This window comes from Xylona heveae, assembly GCF_001619985.1.
Source record: "Xylona heveae TC161 unplaced genomic scaffold L228scaffold_8, whole genome shotgun sequence".
NCBI classification, from domain to species: domain Eukaryota; kingdom Fungi; phylum Ascomycota; class Xylonomycetes; order Xylonales; family Xylonaceae; genus Xylona; species Xylona heveae.
The window spans coordinates 216,762-240,659 of NW_017264200.1; the positions used below are offsets into that span (position 1 = coordinate 216,762).

At 46.5% G+C, this 23,898-nt stretch overlaps 11 protein-coding genes across 11 annotated transcripts; 6 read left to right on the forward strand and 5 right to left on the reverse strand.

Moving 5' to 3' along the window:
• The first annotated feature begins 492 nt into the window (after positions 1–492).
• Positions 493–1,648, forward strand: L228DRAFT_248813 (hypothetical protein). The gene is made up of 3 exons (XM_018332941.1): positions 493–628; positions 698–824; positions 877–1,648. The coding sequence occupies exon 3, from the start codon at positions 903–905 to the stop codon at positions 1,233–1,235; it is 333 nt and encodes a 110-aa protein (XP_018186609.1). The 5' UTR covers positions 493–628; positions 698–824; positions 877–902; the 3' UTR covers positions 1,236–1,648.
• A 697-nt stretch (positions 1,649–2,345) lies between these two features.
• On the reverse strand, positions 2,346–3,204 carry L228DRAFT_248816 (hypothetical protein). Its single transcript, XM_018332942.1, has one exon. The coding sequence runs from the start codon at positions 2,924–2,926 to the stop codon at positions 2,441–2,443; it is 486 nt and encodes a 161-aa protein (XP_018186610.1). The 5' UTR covers positions 2,927–3,204; the 3' UTR covers positions 2,346–2,440.
• L228DRAFT_248817 (proteasome subunit alpha type-4) lies at positions 3,191–4,362 on the reverse strand. Its single transcript, XM_018332943.1, has 4 exons — positions 4,232–4,362; positions 3,991–4,175; positions 3,504–3,922; positions 3,191–3,441 (listed from the first exon to the last, which is right to left on the reverse strand). The coding sequence occupies exons 1-4, from the start codon at positions 4,253–4,255 to the stop codon at positions 3,314–3,316; spliced, it is 756 nt and encodes a 251-aa protein (XP_018186611.1). The 5' UTR covers positions 4,256–4,362; the 3' UTR covers positions 3,191–3,313.
• A 219-nt stretch (positions 4,363–4,581) lies between these two features.
• Positions 4,582–6,511, forward strand: L228DRAFT_269459 (hypothetical protein; the record flags this gene model as incomplete). The annotated part of the gene is made up of 4 exons (XM_018335277.1): positions 4,582–4,669; positions 4,729–5,741; positions 5,804–5,957; positions 6,036–6,511. The coding sequence occupies 4 exons, from the start codon at positions 4,582–4,584 to the stop codon at positions 6,509–6,511; spliced, it is 1,731 nt and encodes a 576-aa protein (XP_018186612.1).
• On the reverse strand, positions 6,249–8,143 carry L228DRAFT_165665 (hypothetical protein). Its single transcript, XM_018329426.1, has 3 exons — positions 8,090–8,143; positions 7,707–8,041; positions 6,249–7,624 (listed from the first exon to the last, which is right to left on the reverse strand). Exons 2-3 carry the CDS (start codon positions 7,729–7,731, stop codon positions 6,666–6,668), a joined length of 984 nt encoding a protein of 327 aa, XP_018186613.1. The 5' UTR covers positions 7,732–8,041; positions 8,090–8,143; the 3' UTR covers positions 6,249–6,665.
• Positions 8,144–10,119: 1,976 nt separating this feature from the next.
• Positions 10,120–11,114, forward strand: L228DRAFT_248821 (hypothetical protein). Its single transcript, XM_018332944.1, has one exon. It carries the CDS (start codon positions 10,224–10,226, stop codon positions 11,091–11,093), a length of 870 nt encoding a protein of 289 aa, XP_018186614.1. The 5' UTR covers positions 10,120–10,223; the 3' UTR covers positions 11,094–11,114.
• Positions 11,115–11,177: 63 nt separating this feature from the next.
• On the forward strand, positions 11,178–12,980 carry L228DRAFT_248822 (hypothetical protein). Its single transcript, XM_018332945.1, has 2 exons — positions 11,178–11,915; positions 12,020–12,980. Exons 1-2 carry the CDS (start codon positions 11,493–11,495, stop codon positions 12,728–12,730), a joined length of 1,134 nt encoding a protein of 377 aa, XP_018186615.1. The 5' UTR covers positions 11,178–11,492; the 3' UTR covers positions 12,731–12,980.
• L228DRAFT_248823 (LUC7-domain-containing protein) lies at positions 12,961–14,371 on the reverse strand. The gene is made up of 4 exons (XM_018332946.1): positions 14,254–14,371; positions 14,168–14,182; positions 13,754–14,076; positions 12,961–13,684 (listed from the first exon to the last, which is right to left on the reverse strand). Exons 1-4 carry the CDS (start codon positions 14,279–14,281, stop codon positions 13,196–13,198), a joined length of 855 nt encoding a protein of 284 aa, XP_018186616.1. The 5' UTR covers positions 14,282–14,371; the 3' UTR covers positions 12,961–13,195.
• Positions 14,372–14,496: 125 nt separating this feature from the next.
• L228DRAFT_284135 (GPI transamidase component Gpi16) lies at positions 14,497–16,835 on the forward strand. The gene is made up of 4 exons (XM_018336193.1): positions 14,497–14,928; positions 14,991–15,391; positions 15,453–15,743; positions 15,800–16,835. Exons 1-4 carry the CDS (start codon positions 14,585–14,587, stop codon positions 16,672–16,674), a joined length of 1,911 nt encoding a protein of 636 aa, XP_018186617.1. The 5' UTR covers positions 14,497–14,584; the 3' UTR covers positions 16,675–16,835.
• Positions 16,836–17,420: 585 nt separating this feature from the next.
• Positions 17,421–20,708, forward strand: L228DRAFT_248826 (Creatinase/aminopeptidase). Its single transcript, XM_018332947.1, has 8 exons — positions 17,421–17,747; positions 17,863–18,174; positions 18,398–18,821; positions 18,938–19,036; positions 19,138–19,219; positions 19,357–19,468; positions 19,803–19,962; positions 20,205–20,708. Exons 1-8 carry the CDS (start codon positions 17,580–17,582, stop codon positions 20,567–20,569), a joined length of 1,722 nt encoding a protein of 573 aa, XP_018186618.1. The 5' UTR covers positions 17,421–17,579; the 3' UTR covers positions 20,570–20,708.
• Positions 20,709–21,121: 413 nt separating this feature from the next.
• Positions 21,122–23,741, reverse strand: L228DRAFT_248827 (hypothetical protein). The gene is made up of 4 exons (XM_018332948.1): positions 23,448–23,741; positions 23,292–23,367; positions 22,102–23,112; positions 21,122–21,837 (listed from the first exon to the last, which is right to left on the reverse strand). The coding sequence occupies exons 1-4, from the start codon at positions 23,582–23,584 to the stop codon at positions 21,265–21,267; spliced, it is 1,797 nt and encodes a 598-aa protein (XP_018186619.1). The 5' UTR covers positions 23,585–23,741; the 3' UTR covers positions 21,122–21,264.
• Positions 23,742–23,898: the final 157 nt, after the last annotated feature.

The window sequence follows — 23,898 nt, forward strand, 5'->3', positions numbered from 1 at the left end:
AATTCCCATGGTATGTTAGGATTCGAACGACTTCTGCAACCATCCCTGACCAGGTTGGAAGATGAATCGACTGGATCACATCCAGGGAATTATCCATGACCCGGCTCAGGAGGTGAGCGATTTTCCCCCCAACACCTAGAGGCTAATGTACGTGACGAAGTTTTCGGTGTTTAACTTCGTGATCTGTACAACACAAAGGATCCCGTGCTGACCCTCTTGCAACGCCGAGGAAGTGTTTGTCCTGCAGCAGGGATGCATTCAAGCCGTGTTTTTGTGATGATCAGGAGCTTCAAGTGTTATAGTTGGACGACGAGAAGCGGGGTAAGAGAAATGGTTAGACGACGGGTGGTGACGGAGGCAGAATCATAGGATCAACATGTTTTATTGTCAATTGAGGTATCGATGTGGAGGTGAGGTGGAGTTGTGTTCGAAACAACATAAATACGTCGTTCAACTTCTCTTTGTTTCGCCTTTGTTCGTCCACCACCGTCATCTCGAGCTCGAGTCCACAGCAGAGCCAATCAGTATTGTCGAAATCTTCAATTGATCCTAAAGCTAAACGTTCAGTCAACACTGTATCCTGCTTGCTCAAACGCAACTACTACCAAAGGTCAAAACACCCCGGTGGGTAGGTTTCTGATCATTATTCAAAACTTTTTGCCGATCCTTCTCAGGGGTAGGTTCTGATTGGCTTCAGCAGGTCGAGAGGGAAAGAAAAGTGTCGCACAGATAGCATTGGCAATCGAGCCTTGTTAGACTCAGAGCTAGGCAAACAAAGAAAAAAAAAATTTCTCCTTTGGCCTCTCTCTCTTTTCAAATTTGAGGTGAGTGCTTGGGCCATGAACAGTCAATGGCTGGGATGCTGATTGCACCGAGTCCGCTTCAGATTTCAGACGTGAAACATGTGCTTTTTCGACCAGCATCGGTTCGCCTGTGGTGACTGGAAATGGGGCCACTTCCGGCAACACTGCAACAGAGAATACCGGACCGGAGAAACGTGCGGTATGAAACTGATCATGACGACGGTGCCGGTTGGGCAAAAGTGCAAACTTTGCGAAAAGATCGACACGAAACAACGCCGCCGCACAGCCGAGGTTGAGCGCATCAATCGCTGGCGGCGCGAGGGGAGCAAGTTCAGCGCCTCAATTGATAGGTCATACGAGATCGTACGCTCCCTGGACGCTGAGATCTATGAGCTCGGCTGCGAACGGCAAAGGCGACTGCAGTCCATCTAGGGAAGCAATAAAACGGCTATGCCGAGGAAAGGGGGAAAGACTGGGGAAAACGGTTGAAACAAATCGCGGCAAACTGTCTGACCGCTCTGCTATGCTGTTTCGTCTCTGGAGCGTCATGGCCCACTCAACAATGGGAGAATTGAGTCCTTAGCGACCCGAAAGCGGAGGGTGCTGGTGGCCATGGCGGCTGGAGCTGGCGTTCTCTTTGCTGCAGGAATCTTTTTCATCATAGCGTGACATTCTCTTCCCTCGCTCAATTCTTCGACTCTCTTCTATCCTTTTTTTGCTGGGGTCGAATTTTGTTGTGTCATTCTTCTCCGTCCTTTCGCTTTTGATTTTTTTTTTCCTGAAACGCTTTTGGAAGAAAAGGTTCAATGCTAAGTTTAATTATCAATCAAACCCCACTCGATTCATCTGAAACTTCTTTGAAAGGTTTAACCGCCGTGACCAGGGCTTTGTGCTAAGAGAGCCGTGCATCCTCAAAATAGAAAAGGGAAGGCTGACAGGCGGCCACGTGGCTAGCCTGCCCCGCTGGTGACGATGGTCTCCATGGTTGGTGGAGGCTTCAAATCAACGGACAGAGTCCGGCCGTAGAGTGATCTGAGATGTAATAACCGTAAGAATCTCAACGGCTGGAATGCCGGATATGTATGACATATTTCGATCAGCAGATGCTAAATATTCGCAGGGGGAAAGCAAGTAGCGTTTCCAGGGCTTCCATTCACAAATCACAGCTCTCTTTCCGGACGGAGAGATACGTGGGAGGTTGTGGAAGAATAGCGAAAGCGGGGTTCCGGGAAGGAGAAAGCGGCCAGCGGGAGCGAATAGATGGGATCCATGGTTCACTGTGATGGCTGACTCAGCAGAAGTACCCATCCACGCAAAAGCGCGGAGCCAGATACCTGGGTCAGGGACAGAGGAGTAGAGATACCTTCCAATCCGACTCAGAAACGCACAGATATAAAGTATCTGTACTTCTCTCTCTCTGGGTCAGCGATTTGTCTATCAAGAAGGCGCAACAAGGGGGAGTTGATACAACACACAGACGCCGGGGGGGAAAGACAGTAGAAACAGAGACCCTAACTGACCTCATCCCTTCCTCACACCATCGTTTGATGAGCCGCTCAGCGACATGGGTTTCAAACTTTATTGCTAGCCCTTGTCTGCAAACCAAAGAGGTGAGGATGGCGCCTGCTGCTAACAGCTCAGCTCGTCGAGCGTGATGACGCTGAGCGTCCCATATTTGGGATGATTCTTCGAAGAACTATCGTTTCATTCGTGCAACGTCTGATCTTGTCATGTATTTCCACTTCCTTGAACAGCTCATGGCCAATTCTTTTCTTGGCATATTCTAATGGAATATTTCGTTTCCTTGTATAGCGTTGCTTCGTCCTTTCTCTTTGCCGTTCTCTAAGTTGTTGTATTGTCATTGGACATGTCTGTCCGAGCTTTGGAACCGCCGCAAGTCGTTCCCGTGATTTATGCCCCGCACCATTTTTCCTGGCGTGATATGCTGCCAAGTTTTGTTGAAGACTTAAGTCGAGCTCCTGTACGTTCAAGTATGTTGCAGCGTTCATCTCTTTTGACGACTTCGATATTGGGAGCAGAATCTGGGTCGGATCAAGGTGGCAAAGCGCATCAATGACAAAGATACAGGACAAGTTTCTCTCTTTATACTCAAGTGTCATCATGTCACAGGTCAAAGGAGAAAGAGCTTTGCTGGCTTCTCTGACGGCCCTGCCTGACACAGATGCGTGGCGCCGCGTTACTGGCCTAAGTATATCACTGACGGCCGTGTCTGCCACCAATCATACTTTAGAACGATCCCTCTCTCCAGGCAACCCACGACGACAATGTTTGGTGCAGCGATACTTCAATTTGCTCCTCATGTCCATTCAGAGGCTTGATCCGTCACCATGGTGTTGATCTAGTTCAAGAAAGATAGATTCAGAAAATGCATGCTACATGGATTAGAAATCTCTACGAGGAAAAGTCTAGTGTCACAAAGGATATTCCGCGGCAGGAGCGCCGCCTTAATTTCTCGAGAAGAGTCGCGGGTACATTCTGCAAACCATGCTTCAGCCTGTTTCCGTATCCTCCTTCTTTGCCAGACCGTGCTCCTTCAATAACGCCGTAATCTCATCTGCGCTCCAAAGATGGTGGTAAATCTCGCCTTCCTTGGTTTTACCCACGGTAGCAAACTCGACTATCAAACAGTCGTCAGAAACACATGCACACTAACGCTTGGGAGGTTCCCGCATGACTTACCCTTCTCACTGCTGAGCTGTGTCGAGTCCATTGTCTTGCTCAGCACCTTGACAGCCATCCCACATGCTTCCTTGAGGCTGCATTCCTCTTTGTAATCTTGCTTCAACAAGCTTTGTGCGCTAGCGTTATTGGCTCCAACGCTCGTGGCCTTCCAACCACCGTAGTTGCCGCTCGGGTTGCTCTGGTAAAGCTGAAACTGACGAGTGGGATCCCAGCCGGCATAAATGAAAGAAACACCAAATGGCCGAAGACCACCGTGTTGCGTGTACCCTTGTTTCAAATCGCATAATCTTCGAACGAGCTGCTCGCAAGGAATGTCTTCGTTGTAGGTTAAGAGGTATCGTTGGGCGGCTTGCCGGGCATAATTGATGAGAATATTGGCATCGGCGGTCATTCCAGCGACAGCGCAAATCATGTTGCTGACAATCCAATATGTTAGAAATCTATCTGAACCAGGTTCAGCTGTGATAAAAAGGATAAATCTCACTCGTTCAAGATGTAGAGCTTCTCAGCCGACGTGTCCTGCTCCAACAACTTGCTCGTAACTTTTCGCTCCGCGGCAAGAACGATACCATCTTGCGCCAAAATACCGAGGGCAGTTCCTGCATGTGAGATGGCTTCAAGGGCATATTCGACCTGGTACAATCGCCCTTCGGGAGAGAAGATGGTCGTCTGAGCTCATAGTCAGCAAAAAGACCCTGCGGGACCGAAGAGAATGGGATAGTCACCCGTGAATCGTATCTCCTAGACATTTTGAATATTGAGCTGAAAGGAAAAGAAAATTGACGGAAAGAGAGTATTCGTTGATGGAGGTTGTCGTGGATTGCTTAAGCTCTGTAGGAGCTCGATCGGCGTCACTCGTCAATACTGTCTTTAGGCTCAAGGCAGCCTGTCTACGCGCAAGCCTTAGCGGGTGCCCGGACCAACTTCATGCGGCTCATGCCGTTCTCCAGTGCTTTGTTGCCAAATGCTCCGAAATTTTGGTAAACTTTGACGACAAACAACTTAGTTTTCTTGTGAGCAGCTCGTACGCCTTTCAGCGCTGCTATTTTGAAACTTTCTCTGGAATTGAGCAATAATGCTGAAGTCGACTCATCGGCCGCAGAACGTTGGCCAGAGTCCTCCGCCGCTGCCACCTGGTTGGACCGAGCATAAAGCACCTACTGGTACACCTATTTCGCACATAAAAAATTACTTATTTTGCGCAATGCTAACTATGAAATAGGCCACTCTTACTACTACAATGCGGAGCTGAAGAAATCAACCTATACGCGCCCGACTGTCCAGACAGAATCGACTCCTGCCGAACCCGCGTTTGGAAGTCCTTGGCAATCCTACCCCCCTGGTATCCCAGTGCAAGCTGGCTCTCCTTTTGGACCATTCCAGCAGCAGTATGGAGATGGATTTCACAGAGCGGAGCCTGCGATTGGATTCCAATCAGGGTTCACAAGGCCGAGAGATGGGCGCGGGCACCACGATCGAGCGCGACATCAGCCTCAAGATCGACCGAAGTCGAAGCACGCCATTCCAGACTGCAGCCCTTGGCTTCTCGTAAGGACGAAGTTGAAAAGAAGATTTGTCTACAATTCTGAAACGAACGAAAGCTATTGGCGGATTCCGGAGGATGTAATGAAAGGTGTAGTGGAGTTTGACAGGATTGAGAGGGAGAAAAAAGAAGCCCGGGAAAGGGGTGAAGATGTCAGTGAAACTTTGAAAGATACCAAACAGACCGAAGTGGCACGGACAGAAGAGCAAGATGGCTCGGAGGCAGCTGAAGACGTGGAAAGCGATGAATATGAGGAAGTAGAGGTCACAGACGAAGAAGATGATCTGAACGAAAATCCGACGAAACGACAGAAAACCGAGGAAGAACAAGTCGACCAACCAGTGGATTTCAATGAGGATGACATCGCATATCAGCTTGCAGCAATGGGTCAGGAGTACGGGCTTGATCCAGGCGAATATGGCGACGGAGAGGGTCAGGAATGGGAAGAAGGCGCAGAAGGCCTGCCTCTCACAGAGGAGGATTCTGCTGCCTTGTTCAAAGACTTGCTGAGCGATCACAATCTCAATCCGTTTTCCACATGGGACAAAATTATTGATGAAGGAAGGATCATCGACGATGATCGCTATACCGTGCTTCCAAATATGAAAGCTCGAAGAGCCGTGTGGGATGAATGGGCGCAGGATAAGATTCGCGATATTAGGGCGAAGAAAGAAAAGGAAGTCAAAAAAGACGTAAGAATTTTATTCCATTCCTTTCAATGCGTGGCTGTGAAAGCTCACCATATCACTTTTAGCCGCGGATACCCTATTTCACTCTTCTAGAAAAATACGCTACACCCAAGCTATATTGGCAAGAATTTAAGAGGAAATATAAAAAGGAATCTGAAATGCGAGACCTGAAGCTGTCCGATAAAGACCGGGAGAAGTGGTATCGGGAATATATTAGTCGTATGTCCAAATCGCCAAGCAAAGGAGTCTCTTATTGGACTATGTTATCCGGGTCATTACTGATCTCATATTTCCCAGGCCTGAAACTTTCCTCTTCGACATTGAAATCGGATCTTTCTGTTCTCTTGAAGTCATTACCTTTGAGCGAGCTCAATCGTTCTTCTCAACTCGAGAACCTTCCTTCTGCCCTCCTCAGCGACCTCCGTTTCGTATCTGTATCGCCGTCTGTTCGTGATGAGCTGATATCTGCATATATATCAACTCTGCCGGCTGCACCCGAACCCACAGATCTCTCAGAAGAGGATCAGACTGTAAAGTCGAAGGAAGCAGAAGAGCGCAAGCGGAGAGAAAAAGCGCTTCAAGCGCGTGCAAAGAAGGTCGAAGAAGACAAGAGGAGGCAGCAGAAAGAGCTTGATTACGGCAAGGATCGGCTTAGAGAAGAGGAGGAGCAAATCCAACAGGCGATGAAGTTTGGCAAGCAGGGATTACTAAGTCATTTGGAGACTGCACCGGAACATGGGACAGAAATTGCCAACGGTAACACACAGGCATGAGGTATGGTGTATATAGTCATCTATAATCTCTTTTTTTCCTGCTCTGGAATGTCTGGGAGAGGTTGTTCGTTTGAACTCCCAGCTAAAAACACATCTGCTTCCTATAGTTCCTACAACGATATCCAATGACAGCACAATGATAAATCTTTCTCTGTTACCGAATACGAAGCGGAGTATTTTGCTGCACATTCTCTTCTTGAGTCGCATGCGATACCCTGGCACCAAGGCAGCATTCCTCAAGCCTCTCCCTTTTCAAATGCTCAAGCCTTGCCCTCAATTCTCGAGTCGCCTGAGCCGTCGGGATCCAGTATATACTTCTATCTTGTCTCCCTAGGCTAAAAAAATATCGGCGTTTGAGATGATTCATGCACTCTACCAACTCATCGTATTTCCCCGGCTCAGCCTTCTGCAAGGCCCCCAGCGCCTTTCTGTCATGATACAGGAATGACCCAACATCGCTGAAGGAAGCTTTGTCAATTGCTTCCTTGATATTCAAAATTCCGGATTTCTTTACATCTTCAATCTTCCTTTCAATCTTTTCATATTCGGCATATGTTTTCATTTCATTAAGGATGACACGTTGATTCATGCATAGCGCCCAGGCAGCCCCGTCGACTGCTTTTTTCCAGTTCCTGTTGTGCAACCATTCTTCGTATGTTTGCCCGTGTCCGTCCAGCTTCCGGTATAATTCGTACCAGGAAAATTCAGGATGATTCTGATAAAGCTTTTGCATAAGGCTTGTTTCTCTGCGTTTTTGGAACTTGCTTGGTAGATGATCGTTGTATTCTCGATAGAGCCGCTCTTCAATCAGCCCATGCATGTTCTCGATGAGGATGACGTGGAGATCCTGTGGCACATTGAGATCTGCCCACGTGAGTGCCTGCGGTATATATGTGCAGTCGTTATTTGTGGAGCTGGTTGCTTGATTGCTACCCCGTCCTGGAAATTCTTCTAATTCCATTCCCTCCAGCTCTTCGTGTGTTCTTGTCAACAATTGTCGCAAAAATGTTTTGCATTTGTTCCATATGCTTGCCAAACAGTTGCTGTCGCTGGTCATGGATGAGGTATCGGAGCTTTCAACTAAGGTTGATGAACTTGAGTTGGTTTGCGGTACTGGTTGTTGAGTCAGACATACTTTCTATGATTTGCGAATTCCCTGAAGTCTGAGCATTATCTAGGTAGTAGATGATCATACCTTGGTCTTGCGAATATTGTAACATCGTCTACAAGTTTTTTCTTTTCAATCTCAGTTGCATAAATTGCACGAGCGAAACATCTATTGTTGATGATCGCCGGAACAAGTTTCTCATATCAAAGAGAGAGGCAGAAACAGAAAAATCCTGAGCGAAATACTTCTCATCAAGAGATTTATAGTGGGGAGAAGAGATTTGAGAACACATTTTCAGACCTTAGGGCGTATAGACTACTCCCTTTTCGAGATATTGCTTGTTGATACAGGGTTGGAAAACCATCAATGGCGGCCACGGTCGATCTGAAAGGAGGCAAGTAGTTATCATCGTTTTTATTTAGCTGTAAACAGTTTAGTATCGCAAACGCCCTGGGAACAGAGACTTTTACCAATTTGAAGCGGTACTAGTCCAATTAAAACACAATTGTAGCGGTGGTAACCTCATCACGATGCTGCTACTTTTGGTGTTGTAGCGAAAACGCAGATGTTGCTAATCCTCTTTTCCCATTAGAGCATTTCAGTCACGCGAATGACTTGATCCTTTCACCGTTCATTTTTCACTGCTCTCCTTGAGAAATTATGAGTGAAGTGGTCTATTGACTCATCAGAAACTAATATGAGAAGAATAAATCATCGCCATCATTGATATACATTCCATTCTGACAATTAACGCAGAACATATCCAGCTCAGTGTGGGATATAAGATCCACTCATAATAATTTCGAAACAAGCTAGGAAGATACAGAAGGATAAACCTCATATAACCAGTCAATAAATCAAATCCCCTGACCGAAGGATATTTTCAGAACTTTTTTTTTGTTATTCACACATAATGCGTACACATGGCAAGAACTGATGACTTCATTATAATTGAAGTTTAGTTTCTGAGCACAGAGGACACGTAAACGGTAAACACTTTCCAACAAAGCTTGAACTAGAGAGGAAGGCACGACTTAGACCTTTACGGCAGTATAGCCCACTCGAACACTGGACCACGCTACACGCTGCATCATCAAATAATAACACATCCGTCTCTCTAAATCTCCTTTGACTCATCAAGTGCTTATCTACTTACCAGGTCTGCCCGGGCGAGATAAATCTTTGTAAATATGGCCTCAATATTGCAGGAAGCTTCTCAGAAAATCGATCGCAGTGTACTACAGCCGCTGAAAATGCTCTTCAAACCCACTGGAAGGCGATATGAGTACGCAACTGTCAATTGCGGCCCGTATAATTCGCGCATTTCACTCACTCGCAAGCTGCATCTCTCCACAGGAGAAATCATAATCAACATAACCTGTCTCCCTCAACCCGAAGAGGAGGACGATATAGAATTGTTATATACCGAAATACGAAAGGGAAGAGCTGTGTCCGACAGCGATCCGCTTTAGCAGAACCCCACTAATATCCCATTAAACAAGCGTGGACTCAAAGAAAGAGTTGAGTATTGGAACATATTCAGGACGAACTGGAACATTTTTTCCAAGGCCCGCGCAGTTCGTGGAGGAATTCCACGACGATTGCAAGAAGCCCTTGGGGTAAAGAAGGAACGGAAGGAGTAGGGTGTCCGTTGGTCTGCTCTGGGTCGGTCTTTGCCTGAAATTTCTACACCAAGGTAGTCTCTGGTCTTGGTTAGTCTTTAAGGTTAAGGCCAGTCTCTAGACTGGGTGTAGGTGGTCTATTAATTATACTCATTTATACATGAGTCTGGTATAAATGTATATACTTTGAGCAAATTACTAGTATTTATAGTATAATTTTATTAATTAATTATTGGTAATTTTCTTAAATAAGTAGTCTTAATAGTAACTATAAACTAGTAGTAGCATGTTAAAAAAATTAAATTTACAAAAGTCTAGTTCTACTTTTAAAATTCTATACTTGGGCTAGATTTACTATATAAAAAGGCTTAAGACTACTAGTATTTACTAGCCTTAATGAATGTTCTAGAGAGTAGAATTAGCAAGTCTTGAAGAAGAATATTAGGACAAGATTAAGTAGATTAAATTAGTTTACTATATATAAAAGTAAAGTAGATAATTAATAATTAAATTAATTAGCTATACTGTTAAATTATAATAGAGATAATCTATAAATATACTAGAATCCAGGTTTAGACTAAGAGTCTCCTAATTCATTTTAGTAGAGGTCGAAGCTTAACCAAGATGGAAGGCACGACTTACAGATAATGCTTAGAATTAAGTTTACTACATTGGAAAAGGACAAGTATTGCTTGGTATATAAGGCAGACGTGTTTTGAATGCTATCTCATTAAAGAAAAGAAGCAGAAAAAGCCAGATACTATATACATCGTACGAATACTTCTTTTGTGTAAGTCTCACCGCAACAGTGACTCATAGAAACTAATCAGCTATAATATAAATATCAGTGCTCTTGAAAGAATTAGAAATGGCACATACCGGATTTCGAAGCGTTTCCCTGCCTCAAGCAGGTGAAGAAAAGAACATCCTCATTCCAACCACACCGACCGGAAAGCAAAGAAAAGACAAACAAAAAGAAAGTATGCCGAGATATGTACCTCCGATCCAACGGCCTCCGGAAGGCCCACTTAATAAGCGTGGTCTGAAAGAGCGGGTGGAGTATGGAAACATATTCAAGAAAAATAGAAACATATCGCCAAGGTTGATGCAATTTGTTGAGAAGTTTCAAAATAACTGCAAGAAGCTTTTGGGTGCCAAAAAGATGAAGCGACAAGAGCAAGCTGCTCTTGAGAGAGATATTCAGATTGACGAAGGAATGTTGCAATCAAGGTGGGACGAAACCCACGGCCCCCAGGGCCTTTGTACAATTTTGGTGGAGGACATTCAAAATATTGTCGAGCAACATATCTATCTCCATTATGGAGATTATCTGGCTGCTTCCCTGCGTGAGCTCAGACAACATGAAGCCATGCCCCACCCAGGGTTCAGCTGGAGTGACGTCCAGCATGAAATTGATAAGGAACAACAACCAGACTGGATGGTATTCGTTGGCGGAAAGCGTAGAGAGCAGCCTTGGTTAGATGCAGTCAAAGCCGCAGCAATAAAGCTAGATGTCGACCATGGGCTGCTCCTTTACGAAATCGAGGAGTACGCCGAGCGCAACAACAGGTGCCACCGCGGTATCAAAGGGTTCATAGACGCCGCGAGCTGGGTCCAGCTCGCAGAGCATCTATATTGGGACCGGCAGGCTCTAGCGATGCTAGAGAAGCAGGTCCCAGAAAAACACGCAGCCCTGCAGCACTGCATGGAACGGCTAAAGGAGCAGTTTTTTGATGCCATCTACTTTGAGGATGGTAGAGTTCAATATTTTGAATCCATCGAAGCCCGACAGAGATCGGCGCGGAAGATTCAACGGCTCAAGGAAAAGGAAGAGCAACAACGAACGTCATGAGGCGCATGTGGACAAGGCAAGGGAAAAGCCCAGCCGAATGAAACCGAAGACACTATGGATGTCACTTCCTCCTAGTCGATCTTCCCTGTCTCATTTCGCGGTTGCAAATACACGCGCGGAACACGCCGCGCGTGTTCCGCGCGTGTTGCGACCCCTCGAACTTTGCTTATGATGTTCTCGAGCGAGCTTTTAGTAACTTACCGCATTCATACTTTGTCCTCAGACCAATTCAATAATCCGCCCCTCAACCTGCTCAACTTTTACCTATTTGCAATCTCCTTGGGCCCTATTTCTTCTTTTACTCAACATTATACAGTGGGCTAAGGTGCTATCTCATCTATCGCATACACAGCTTCACCGCCCCGCACTCCACCAGCGTCCCTCAATCCCCGCAAGAAGATGGAATCCTCGAGATATGCCGACCATCAACCAGAACCAGCGCCACCTGCTACTTCTTCCCCTTTAGAACCCGAGACAAGCTCCATCCCTGCATTCGAAGTCGCCGGTACCGATGAAGATGCTTTCGCACAGACGCGACAAGCTGAGGACCTTTTCTTTGACGACTTCACTCCAGTCGAAGAAACAATTGTTATACCCGCTCGCCCAGCAGAAACAACTGAGCCCAGGAATGAGAATAGCCGGGAAGCTCATGGTCAGAATGAGCGAAGAGGTGGGCGAGGTCGAGGGATTCGACCAAGGCCATCTAACATTGAACCAAAGCCGGAAGGAGAAACAGAAGGCAGCAACCAGCCCGGAAAAGATAAACCGAAGGAATCAGGTGCCGTGAGGGGCGATCGCAGTGGCACTGGCGGGGTTAGGAAGGTAATTCTGCTTGCATTGAGCCTGTGCGCAGAGATCTTTGCCATTTCACTGCAATTGCATGCTCTCCATTGCTGTTGTGAGCAAGAGCTAACTTCTATACGCAGCCTAAATTGACAGAAGACGAGCTCTCGGCACGCCTCGAAAGCATCAAGCTGAAGAACAAGGAACTAGAAGAAGCGCATCGGCGCGCTGAAGCAGACGAAGCCTCATTCCGACAACGAGAAAAGCTCGCTCAAGCTAAGGTTCGAGAGGAGCGGCAGAACCGCCAAGCGCTTGAAGGCGAACGTGAAAGAAATCGTCAGAGAAAGCTCAAAGCGCTGCAAGGACGAGAATGGGACGCGGAGAAAAACGAAGAGGACTATAATCAAGACAGGTCTCGTGGCTCGCAATTTCGGCGTGGCGCCTACGGCGGCGTCGCATACGACGGCGCCCGGCCAGGCTATGGTGCGAACGACGGGCAATACGACGGTGACAGCTACGCTCCTCGCGGAGGACGAGATAGGGGAAATTTCAGAGGTGGCAGAGGTAGAGGAGGAGGGCGTGGTGGTGGCGGACATAGAGAATCATCTGCGCCAAATCATTCAGAGAAGCAACAACAACCACAGAAACCCCCTACCGCGGATGATTTTCCCGCACTACCAGGTGGATCCTCAGAGAAAATTGCAGAGGAAAAAACAAGCGATAAGGATAACGTCTCTTCACAAGCCCCTGAAACGGCGCCGTCATCCATTCAGATGCCAGAATCGACCGACGCCAAAGGAACTTGGGCCGAGCAAGTGGAGGCTGGTATGCCTATTACTCCTGCGGCTACATAGGACCTCCGTATCTCATGCACTTGGACGATACGACAGGAACTTGTCTTGTTGCTTGAGCTTCTGCTCTTCCTTTTGCCCTTTTTTTTATTCTCCTTATTCCCCAGCAACGATTGTGAAAAGCGCGAAAGACGAAATAATAAACACTGGCTTATTCCCCTTTTTCTCTTCGACTTCTTGGAGTTGATAGGCAGGATTAAATAAAAGACAGGATAACGAATTGGAATTGAATAATGCAAGACGGCCATTACGCCCTTTATTAACTTAAACTTCGAGTGCTACCTCTTTGTTTTGCTCGCATGACTGGTACAAGCTAGATTCATACAAAAAGATGTAGTAAAATCATGTCAACACCCAGGACCCTTGGAAAATACATGCACACGCCTAACACCAGCCAACGCCCTTTTTACCAATAATAACGAAGCTCGGCGACGATAAGTGATCCTGTCGAAGGCACCTCGTCTCAGCTCACCATCTGCCCCCTCTTCTGCGCCCATAACCGCCTCCACTTCTCGGCCCTCTACCATATCCTTTGCCTCCCCAGCTTCCTTCATCATCGCCTCTTGGCCCGGCAGGACTGCGATCTCCAATAGAATCATGTCGCACCGGTGGCGGCCGTCCCTTGAGTTCCTTTTGCAGCGTCTCCCATGTTTTCCGCATCTGCGCATATCCCAAATGCATCTTTCCAAAAAAGTGGTCGGCCAGTCGCCTATCGTTATCCAGTCGACTCAAGTACGCCCCGCATACGTCGCATACTTGGAGTTTCTGGTGTCCCGATGGGCCGGAAGTATCCGACAGGGCTTTCAGCTCGCGCTCGCGCTCCTCGCGCTGCTGCTTGGCTTGTTTCACTTTAAAAAATTCCATCATCGCTTGTCCTACACTGCCTTCTTCACCGAGAATTGATACCTCGAGCAGACCATTGTTGATGGTGCGGGAGAGATCGGAGATTTGTTTGAGCTAGTGGTATTGACAATTAACATAGCAACTCGGATTGAGGACGGCAAAAGGGGAAAATTGGGAATTTACCAATGCGTTTGTCTGACGAATCTCATCAGGCGTCTTTTCCAATCGCCGCTGTGCTGCGTCAATGCGCCGATTACAATCGTCGATATACTTTTGCAGATCGCGCATGTAATCGTACTCGAAGCCGTATTTAGTTTTGTCGGACGCGTTCTCAAATTCGGTCTTGAGCGCTTCGCTGTGGACCTTGGGACATGGTCCCAAATCTTGCTTCGTGTTCGTGAAGAGGTCGTGCGGGCATGTGCCTACAATGAAGGAGCGGCAGACTTTGGAGTCTGTCAGGGAGAGCTGCGAGTTGCGTGAGGAGAAGCCGCCGCCCATGAGCTGGTCTGTGGGTTTTTCATTAGTATAAGGATCGCCGTTTGAATAGCCATAGCTCCGAAATGGTCATAGGGACTCTAAAAGGAGTAAAAGACGAACCGCCCATGAGCTGCTCTGTATTAATGGAAAATAGTTAGCATCCATATGTGATTTCGATTGAAGATGATGAGACCAAGCGCACGTACCGAGCAGCTTTCTCTGTTCCGCAGCCATCGCTTATGCGTCTTTGCCAGACGGAGATCAGAGAATCAAGAAATGAAGAGATATGGCGTTGCTGACGATGAAGCTCAAGTGCTGTATAGTTGATAAAGTTATTTAGAGGGTCAGAGTCGAAAGCGGAACTTTGCGCGGGACGGGAGAGGGTTCTTGGCGTTGATTTCACCGCCCCCGATTTGCCGACCACCGACAACCTCCCCTTGTTGTTGACATGGCTATCATGCTGCAATAATTTCCACAATATTGTTGCTGCGAGAGGTGTAGATGGAGTCTGGCTCTCTTTCCGGCTGAAGAGCCACGATGATCTTTCTTTATATCCTTACCTTCTTCCTTGGCTCTGTCTGCGCAGCTGCCGACTACCACGAGCGTCTCGTGCTCCGTCCTCTCCCGCGTGGATCGTTACTGGCCTCTTTCGATTTCCGCAGTAATGCTTCTGCAAGCTCAATTGAGAAACAGAATTACCAGTATTTTCCCCGCTCACTAGGTCAGATTCTGCAACATGCGCATACGAGAGAATTACATTTGCGCTTCAGTTTAGGGCGGTGGGACGCGGAAACGTGGGGATCGAGACCTTGGAACGGGAGAAAAGAAGGCGGTACTGGCGTGGAGCTCTGGGCTTGGGTAGAGGCAGAAAATGATGAAGAGTGAGATCTGTAGACTGAATCTCTCGAGCTTAAGTCATGTGCTGACGAAGGGAAAATGACAGAGCCGCTGCTCGATGGACAACGCTTACAAATGCTCTATCTGGACTGTTCTGTGCCTCGCTCAACTTTATCGACTCTACGAGGACTATCCGACCTGCCATCTCGTTTGAGCCTTCAGGACACCATTCCGAAGCTACGCTGAGCAAGTTGCACCTGCTCCATGGCACACTACCTCGTGAACCGGTTTGCACGGAGAACCTTACGCCTTTTTTGAAGTTGCTGCCATGTAAGGGTAAAGCAGGAATTTCCAGTCTACTTGACGGCCATAAGCTCTTCGACGCTTCCTGGCAGAGTATGTCGATTGATGTGCGGCCGGTCTGTTCCAGTGATTCGAACTGTGTGCTCGAGATGGGCCAGACTGTGGATATGGTACTAGATATCGAGCGTTCGAAGCGGCATAGAGGTAAGTTAGCATTTTCTATCAATTGAATGTCCTGAGCATGCTAATGCAGTGATATAACTAGATAATCCTATTCCACGTCCTGTTGCCCCAGAAGAGCTTGCCTGCGATACTTCGAAACCATACGCATCAAGTGACGCTTGTTACCCACTGGATTCCACGTCCGAACAACCATGGAGCTTGAGCGAAATATTCGGAAGACCGATGAAGCATTCCTGTCCGCTTACCGACAGCGAAGGAGAAGGTGCAGAGACCGTGTGCATCGAAGTCCCTCATGAGCGTCAAGTCTACGCAACCGCAGGATCGACTGAGCATAAACGGCCAGACGGTTTTTCACGATGCTACAAGCTTTCGGGTACGCAATACCTCGGATATTTTACATTTTCCCTTTTCACTAACATCTGCTTGCAGAGATTTCTGATTTTGATATATCTCTCCCCCAACAAACCCTCTCCACGTCACACCCTCTTTCCAAACCACCTCTCTATGCCGAGCGCTCATTTACCGGCTACGGCCAAGAGCGCGGTGGAGTTCAGACCCTCCTTACAAATCCTTCCCAAACCGATTCCATTGAATTCATCTATCTCGAATCACTTCCGTGGTTCATGAAACCATATCTGCATACCCTGAAAGCGTCACTCATCAACGGCCTTCGAGGCTCGTCATCCTCCGACAACGTTGACACCTCCTCGACCTCTATCATCCAAGAAATATTTTACCGACCCGCTCTGGATCGCCGACGCGGCACACAGCTCGAAGTTCGACTTATTGTCCCACCCGCTTCCACAGCAGCACTCACGTACGATTTCGACAAGGCCATTTTGCGATATACGGAGTACCCACCCGATGCAAACCGCGGCTTCGATGTCGCGCCTGCTGTCGTTCGAGTCTTGTCTTCTTCTTCTTCTTTCACATCCGACTCAATCTTCGAGAAAGATCAATCTGAAAGCGAGCTTCCCGTGCAAGACTCGATCTATCTCCGCACGACCAGCCTCCTTCTCCCACTCCCAACACCGGACTTTAGCATGCCATATAACGTCATCATTCTCACGAGCACCGTGATGGCGCTCGCATTTGGCAGCATTTTCAATCTCCTTGTGCGGAGATTTGTCGGTGCTGACGAAGTCGAGGGATTGAATGTGTCCGGTATTAAGGGAAAGGTTTTAGCCAGGATAAGAAAGGTTAAAGAGCGGTTCGATAACGTGAAGAAGATCAGGACCAATGCGACAAGTCATACGAATGGCGTTGAGAAGGAAAAAGGGAACGAGGGGAAAAAGAACCAATAGTCATGTTATTAAATCGTTGAATTTTTCTCTTGGTGCGCTTCGACATTCTCATATTGTCAAAGGAGAAGGGAGCATACGTTGCTGCATTGCATTACTTCATTTGGCCTTGAATGGCATCTCTACATTTCTAGAAGACAAAATATCAGACTATAAAAGTGAGCAGTACTGTCAGCTCTCGAGAGACCTCTCACGAGCTGCTTGAAGCCATAAATGATGCGTATAGCATGTAATTACGGTAAGATGCAACTCTAGCCATCGCTCATTCCCTAGTATAGAACCGCAGCATGATAGATTTGTCCCCATTTCCGCATCTTACCTCTTCAGTCTTCACTATGTTCAGATCAATTCTCTAATCATCTTCTCTGAGAGCGTCCATCACAGAGAATGGAAAAGAGCTTATAGGGTCTTGCCCTATCGATTATATGAAAAATCTCGACCGTAATTGCTAGATCAAGAAGAGGTTCTTAGGCTTTTTTCTGTTACACGACCTAACCTGTGATACTATTGATCTTGATATATAGTGGAATATTGGAAGGGAAATAACGGGATTGCTTTGAGTAGAAAGTAATCTATTTAGATCTTGCCGAAACGGGAGCTTCCACCCCGCCAGCGCGGCACGCGGCTAGAAAGGGCGCCCAACGAAGCATAAGCGCGTGGCCCATCCCCAAAGCATAACTGGAGAAGTCAGGGATGCTGATAAAATAGTGTCGGCTGCTCGTTTATCTTCCCCAACCCTACCGTGACGTCTAACAAAGCAACTGACAAAGACACCTTTGTATAGCGTCACTCAAAATGGATTAGATAAGGCCGTTGCAGGCATATTACAGGAGCGACTCTATCCAGACTTGTTAATTATTCTTCCTGATCCAGCGAATATTTTCCAATGAAATATTACTTAAAATGCCATGGCTGACGTAAAAGGCAATTTGCAATTGCGTTCGCCAGTGGTGGATCGCGATAATACAAGGCGCGTAAAGAATGGCAAGAGAAAATACTCTGCCCTTTTCAGAGCTATAAGTGCTGGCGCTGCCATTGTGTGCCTTTTGTTTGCCTGGAATTGGCTCAACCAACTTGTAAGTGCCATTGGATCTATCTTAATTGGCAATGAGCATTCGAAACTGAATGATTTTTTGTCATCTCACGCATTGGTATATACTGATACTAAATTGCCTTTTTTGTCATGATTAGTACAACGCATCGAACCGACTAGATGAACTGCCAATTATGCACCGCAATCCTTATATTCCGCCAATAAAGCTGCAGCCACTATCATCATCGAATCTCTCCAAATTTCAGGACTGTTCGATCAGAAACCTACTCAGCACGGGACTGCCATTTCTCAAAACCGCCACGCCTCCCACGATAGCCGACTATGAAGAACGCCGAAACCGCATCGCCGAAGCGCTGGTGGCTGATAGCGTTGATGCTTTTGTTGTTGAACCGGGATATACGTTTAAATATTATGCAAATGTCAGCCAGCCCGAATGGGAAGTATGGGAGGTGCGTACTGATATGATACATAATCCCCAAAAAGCTTCTAAATGTTCTTATGCTGCACTGTCTGTTACTGTCATTGATTGGGCATGAATTGTTTGATACGTGATCTAATTTTAAACTTGTGCTCGTTATCATGGTTATTATTGATTGAACGGCGATCGTCCACAATCATTTCATTTCCTATTTCGTCCAAGAAGAAGGATAAGCCTGACAATTCAATATCTAGCCCGAAGAACGGCCTTTTCTGATGATCATTCAACCAGTTCAAAATCCTAAAGATGGGAAAATCTCAGCAAATACCACCTTTTTATGTCCTACATTCGAAGCTCCTAGAGCAGAATTACTAGGCATGCCATTTTCTCAGCCCCTGCAGTTTGTCAAATGGGAAGAACACTGGAATCCATATACGACGCTTTCCGAATCTGGTATATTTCGCAAACCCTATATTAATGGCACAGAGGAAATCAAAATCATGATTGAGGAAGAAATGCGCGATTTTATTCAGCGCGGGCTTGGAGCGGCAGGATTCAGAGTCGTTGGTCTTAGAGGCGAAGTGGAATCTGTACGACAGCGGAAATCTGCCCGTGAAATTGAGATTCTGCGTGCCGTCAATACAGGAACTGTAGAGGCAGTAAGACAGATAAGGAAATGTATATTTTGTTTCCGATGATGCCGATTATCAACTTCCAAGTCTTCATAGCAGCAACTAATAGTCATGTCATTTTTGGGCTAAGACTGTTTTACTGATGAATGATTGGGATAACAGGTCTGACACCGGGCCTTACTGAGAGCGAAATCATTGAAGTACTCGACAATTCGCTGAGGGCAATTGGCCTGAAACCATTTTTTGATATTGTTCTATTTGGTAAGGCTTTTCCCAAAATTAATTGGTTCACCTTTCGGAAACGCTTTCTCAGGATACCGGTCGATTGGACTCTAAATATCCCGCTGGCTAATATGAAGTAGATGAAAATGCAGCAAATCCACACGGCGGGACAAACGGAAGCAAAGTCCTCGAACCAGAAACTTTTGTCCTGATTGACGTAGGGTGAGCATAGTATTACTTGACTGGTCCAGTGGCTCTTCTATTTGGATCATATCTACCATTCCGTATCTTAATCCCAGCACCACCCGATCCGTTGTACGAATCCAAGAATAAATTCATAGCTGATATAATGCTGCCAGCGCACATTTATTCGACTATTCCTCTGACATTACCCGGACATTCTTCCCGCCGTTTCTCAGAAAGCCTGCCGAAGGAGAGCAGATTCCTGCTCACTTGGAAGAGAAGATCAATGTAAGCTAACCCTTTAGTCATCTGCACTACCTCTTCTCTTAATCACGCGGTTCAACCGTTCGGCTTATTTTGAATGCCCACTATTGCTTGTCTTTACATTGATTTCCAACTTATCCTCTAGCTCAATCCGTCCACATTCTTTCATGCTTGCTCCTTTTTATATCTTTAGTATTCATTCACCCTTTGCTACTCCGTTAGATTAGTCGATCAGCGCTTCATTACATGAATCTTGCCTGTCACACGTCCATAAATTCTGAGTCTCCAAAATACCACAAGTTCAGCTCCTCTATTATAGGCTGCGCATCTACTGATTCAAACCAATGGATTCGAATAGGTATGGAACATTGTCCTCGAAGCACAAACACAATCAATGCTTCATCTCTGCCCCAACCAGTCCGCTGCCAGCGTGGACATTGCCGCACGCAAAGTCATTGCTGATGCAGGGTACGGAGATGCGTTTACACATCGCGTCGGTCATGGCATTGGGATTAAAGGTACGGTGCAATCATCATTGTTTTTTTTTTTTTTTTTCCTTCGGTTTTGCCGACTTTTCTGCGGTTTCTTTTCTTCTCTCCTTTCTTCCTCTTGGTATATTTATTCTTTTCGCCTCTGCCTTTTTTGCCAACCAACAAAAACCATCCTGCAAAAGACAAGAAACAAGGTGCAATAAAGAAGGAAACGAATGAATGAATGACGAAGCAGTCTGCAAACCCAAACTTACTCTACTCACATCTAGCACACGAATCGCCCTATCTCCATCGGGGGAATACACATACCCCACTTCGGTCTGGGATGACGTTCACGTCCGAGCCCGGAATCTACCTCGTGGACAAGTTTGGCGTGCGGCATGAAGACGTTTTTCTCGTTCCTGAGGCGTCTGTATCCGAGGCGTTCGAGGTCTTCGGGCCGAAAACCCTAAGTAGTTCCAGCACTCTCTACCTCGAAGAACAACAACAAGAAGAAGAAGAGGATGGTGACGATGATGGTAAAGAAGAACGAAAAAGACAAGGAGTAAGACAAGTCAACAAACAAAGACCAAAACAAAGACGGGGGCCAGAGATTCTGTCGGGACGGAGAGCTACCTCGCCTTGGGACCCTTAGATTTTACATTGATATGACATTGATAGGGTGTGTGTTAGTCTAGTCTGGCTTACTCTTTATCCTAAAGACCAATCTCGAGAATCGAGACCAGGCATGGGTGGTCTTTTAGATTAAACCCATCTATGCACAAGCCCAGCATTCATACCGTAATTTTGCTGACTGATTGTTGAATGGTGATTGTTGATTGACTTCTTAAAATGGGTAATGTTGGTGGTGATCATAAACTGATAGAGAAGGCATGTTCATACGACCACCCCAAAGTGGTCCCCTCGGTCTGGTCTTACGTACAAAATACTCCGTATAAAATTCCATACTTGGCCCGGGGTGTCTGTGTGTAAAAGATAGACGCCATGTGTAAAAGACCAAAGACGACTGGTGTTCATCGGCCCCACAACGGACACTCTGCAGGACAGTATGAGCGACTTGGTAGTTTTGACTCCGTATCCTGCGCGTAGGGTATGTAACTCTGTATTAGATCCGCTGAAGGGTTTCAATGTAATATCCACAATTGATAATACATTATATACAAGGAAACGAGGTTTGAACGACCAATGACAGGAATGGACTATTCTCTATGATAGAGAAAGAGAAAGAGTGGCAGAAAAAGAGAACTATTTATATGCCTGGGTTTGAAATGTTTCCAACGGCGGGCTTCGGTACCCAACATAGTGATTCTTAATTTTAAATGCTCAGTGCTAATGCTCACACAGATTGAATTTGACTTTATTGAACTCATCATCCTGCGTAGCGACATATGCCCTCCGCTCATCCATGAGTTCTAGTCGGAGCGCTTTGGCCTCATCAAGGCTCATAGGAAAGTCGACTTGGTCCAGTACCTCGCTCTGGATCTCTGGTGGCAATTGACTCAGAGCACCGCGTCTCGCGAGCTCGTCACGCCACCAGTCCTGTCGTTGGGGAGGAATGTTTGCGGTGGAAATGACGCGGATGTTAGGGTCGACTAAGAACAGGGCCAGAATTTTTCTGTGACCGGGTTTAGTAGGGTCAGCGAGGCGAAAGGAGCCAACGCGATGCTGGAGCGTGTTTGGAAAAGTCAACAACCGGCCCTCTTTGCAGATGACGTCGCCGAGATACTGCACGGTGGAGCCATGTTGCTCGCATCCGAAAATGTCAGTGAGAAAGCCATGCTCTTCTTGTGGATAATGGACATCGATCATGTCCTCATAGGTGCAGTGGCGGAAGGACAGGCGGCTCTCTGTGATATTTTCGCTGTCGTAGTAGTAGAGGGCTGTAGCGCAAATGTGTTCATTCTGATCATCAGAAGGACCATGTTAGTCAGTAAGCCACAAAATGAGAAAACATTTATGCCATGGTCAAAACGTCTTGGCAGAATTTTTAAAAAAGGTTGTCCGTGCCCTTGAGAGAGCATGAGGCGGGAAAAAATGAGGCAGAGAATACTCATGGACAGAGGGGAAAGCTTCGTCAAGAGGGCTAGAGAGAAGGAAGGAAGGTGATGGAGGACAGGGCATATTAAATGTGAGAAAAAAAAAAAAAAAAAAAAAGAAACCCAGTACCTTTTGGCCTTCAACATGCCACGATCCTCCTGTGTACTCGGGCTTCTCCGGCGTGAGCTCAATATTGGCAAGCTTTACTATCACTTGCAAACCGTTTTCCGCATATTGTTTGCGAAGATCGACCATATTGTACTCTGGAGGTGGTCTAAATTCGCCCGGCTCGGGTTGGATGACTTTCATATAGGGGCGGTCCCAACCATCAATTCTATCGTCATAGTCGTCCTCGTCTTCGCCTGGTAATTGCTGGGGCTTGAGATGTTCTGGAATCTCTTCATAATCCACAATGTTGTACTCGATTCGCCTTTTCTCTCGTCCGGAGAATAGTGGTCGTCGCTGATGATCTAATGTCTTGTTCCAAAGAGGAATCGCACATACAATGATCTTCTCGATGATTGGATAAAGCTCATTGTGCGTGTGGGGATGTAGATTGTTGATATAGCTCATTATTTTGCAGCCATTCCCTGGAGGCACTGTATCATCCTCTGACTCGAGATTGCGTTCAGATGAAGTTGAGGAAATTGCAACATCGCAAGGCAACCACTGAAATTTGTGGCTATACGGTTTGAAGTTCCAATTTGTAGGATATTGCGGCGGGCTGGGCGCTTCTTTTGGCTTAGCCAATATTTCGCCATGACCAATTTTGGAGACACAATCTTCAAGACCGATGCGCTCATCGCGCAAGATTCGGCTTCGGCCATATACCAAAGGGAATAGAGACGGATGTACCAAATCCAAAACTTGATCGTTCGATCCAGGATGATAATCCTTGTACGGATCAGGAACGTTTTCAAGAAAAGCGACAGCCTTCTTCAACGAATTTTTGATAGATTCTTCCACAGAAGTGTCGGATTTAACAATATCGTCGTTGTAAGCTGTGATCATTCCATTTTCTTCGTATGCCTTGACTTTGTATTGAATTTCAGCAATGACCCAGTCCATCATTTTCTCTGTAACTTGGCCACCCCCAAGAGCCTCAGCCCGCCATTTATTGCAAATGTCCTTGTCAAATACCTAAAGTGGTCAGCAACAAGACTCGTTGTGACTCGAGATTGGGCAGAGAGGAAAAATGATTTCATTCGATCAACATAGACATAAAGTGACAAAATGCATACAGAAAAATTGCGAAGAATGTCAAGTTAGGAAGGGTAAGCTTGAAATTTTAAATCGCAAAGTCAGGGTTTCAAAATTACCTTTCTGTTCCACTCAGGCTTATCGGTAACCTCATTCATGATTTGCAGCATTGTGATTTCGCGGAGAGTTAATATGCTATGAGCAGTTGTCAGAATCATTTTACGAAGAACTCATCATTCAAGGTCGGTATCGAAAATTCCATATGTGATCCTTACCGCTCAAACCCCTCGCCCACGCTTAGGGCAGATTCAAACAGTCCTCCTTCGTCTTGCCTTATTTCCTGGTTGTATTTCCCCTGTGGCTCATAATTGAGGGCAAGTGTGAATCCTGGAAGCTCGAAATAATTTCTCATTGTCTCTCGTGCAGGCAGGAAATATGTCAGTTCACGCTTCAGAATAAAAAAAAAAGGTCGCAATAAGCGCTGGCACTGGGAGTATAGTAGGAATTCAATTTTCGTTGCTTTGCTCTCCCAGCAGCTTTACAGAGTATTTATGTCTTTCTGTTCTCGTCTTCAAGATTAACCAAGTGGGTCCAGATGCAAACCTGCGAGGCTGTTATTGCTCCATCTTAACGAGAGGTCTAGGCATCAGATGGAGGTTGGCGTGTCATGTGACTGGAGGATAGGCAGCACTCCGCTAAAAGGCCGTGCGGTGCATAACCGAATTT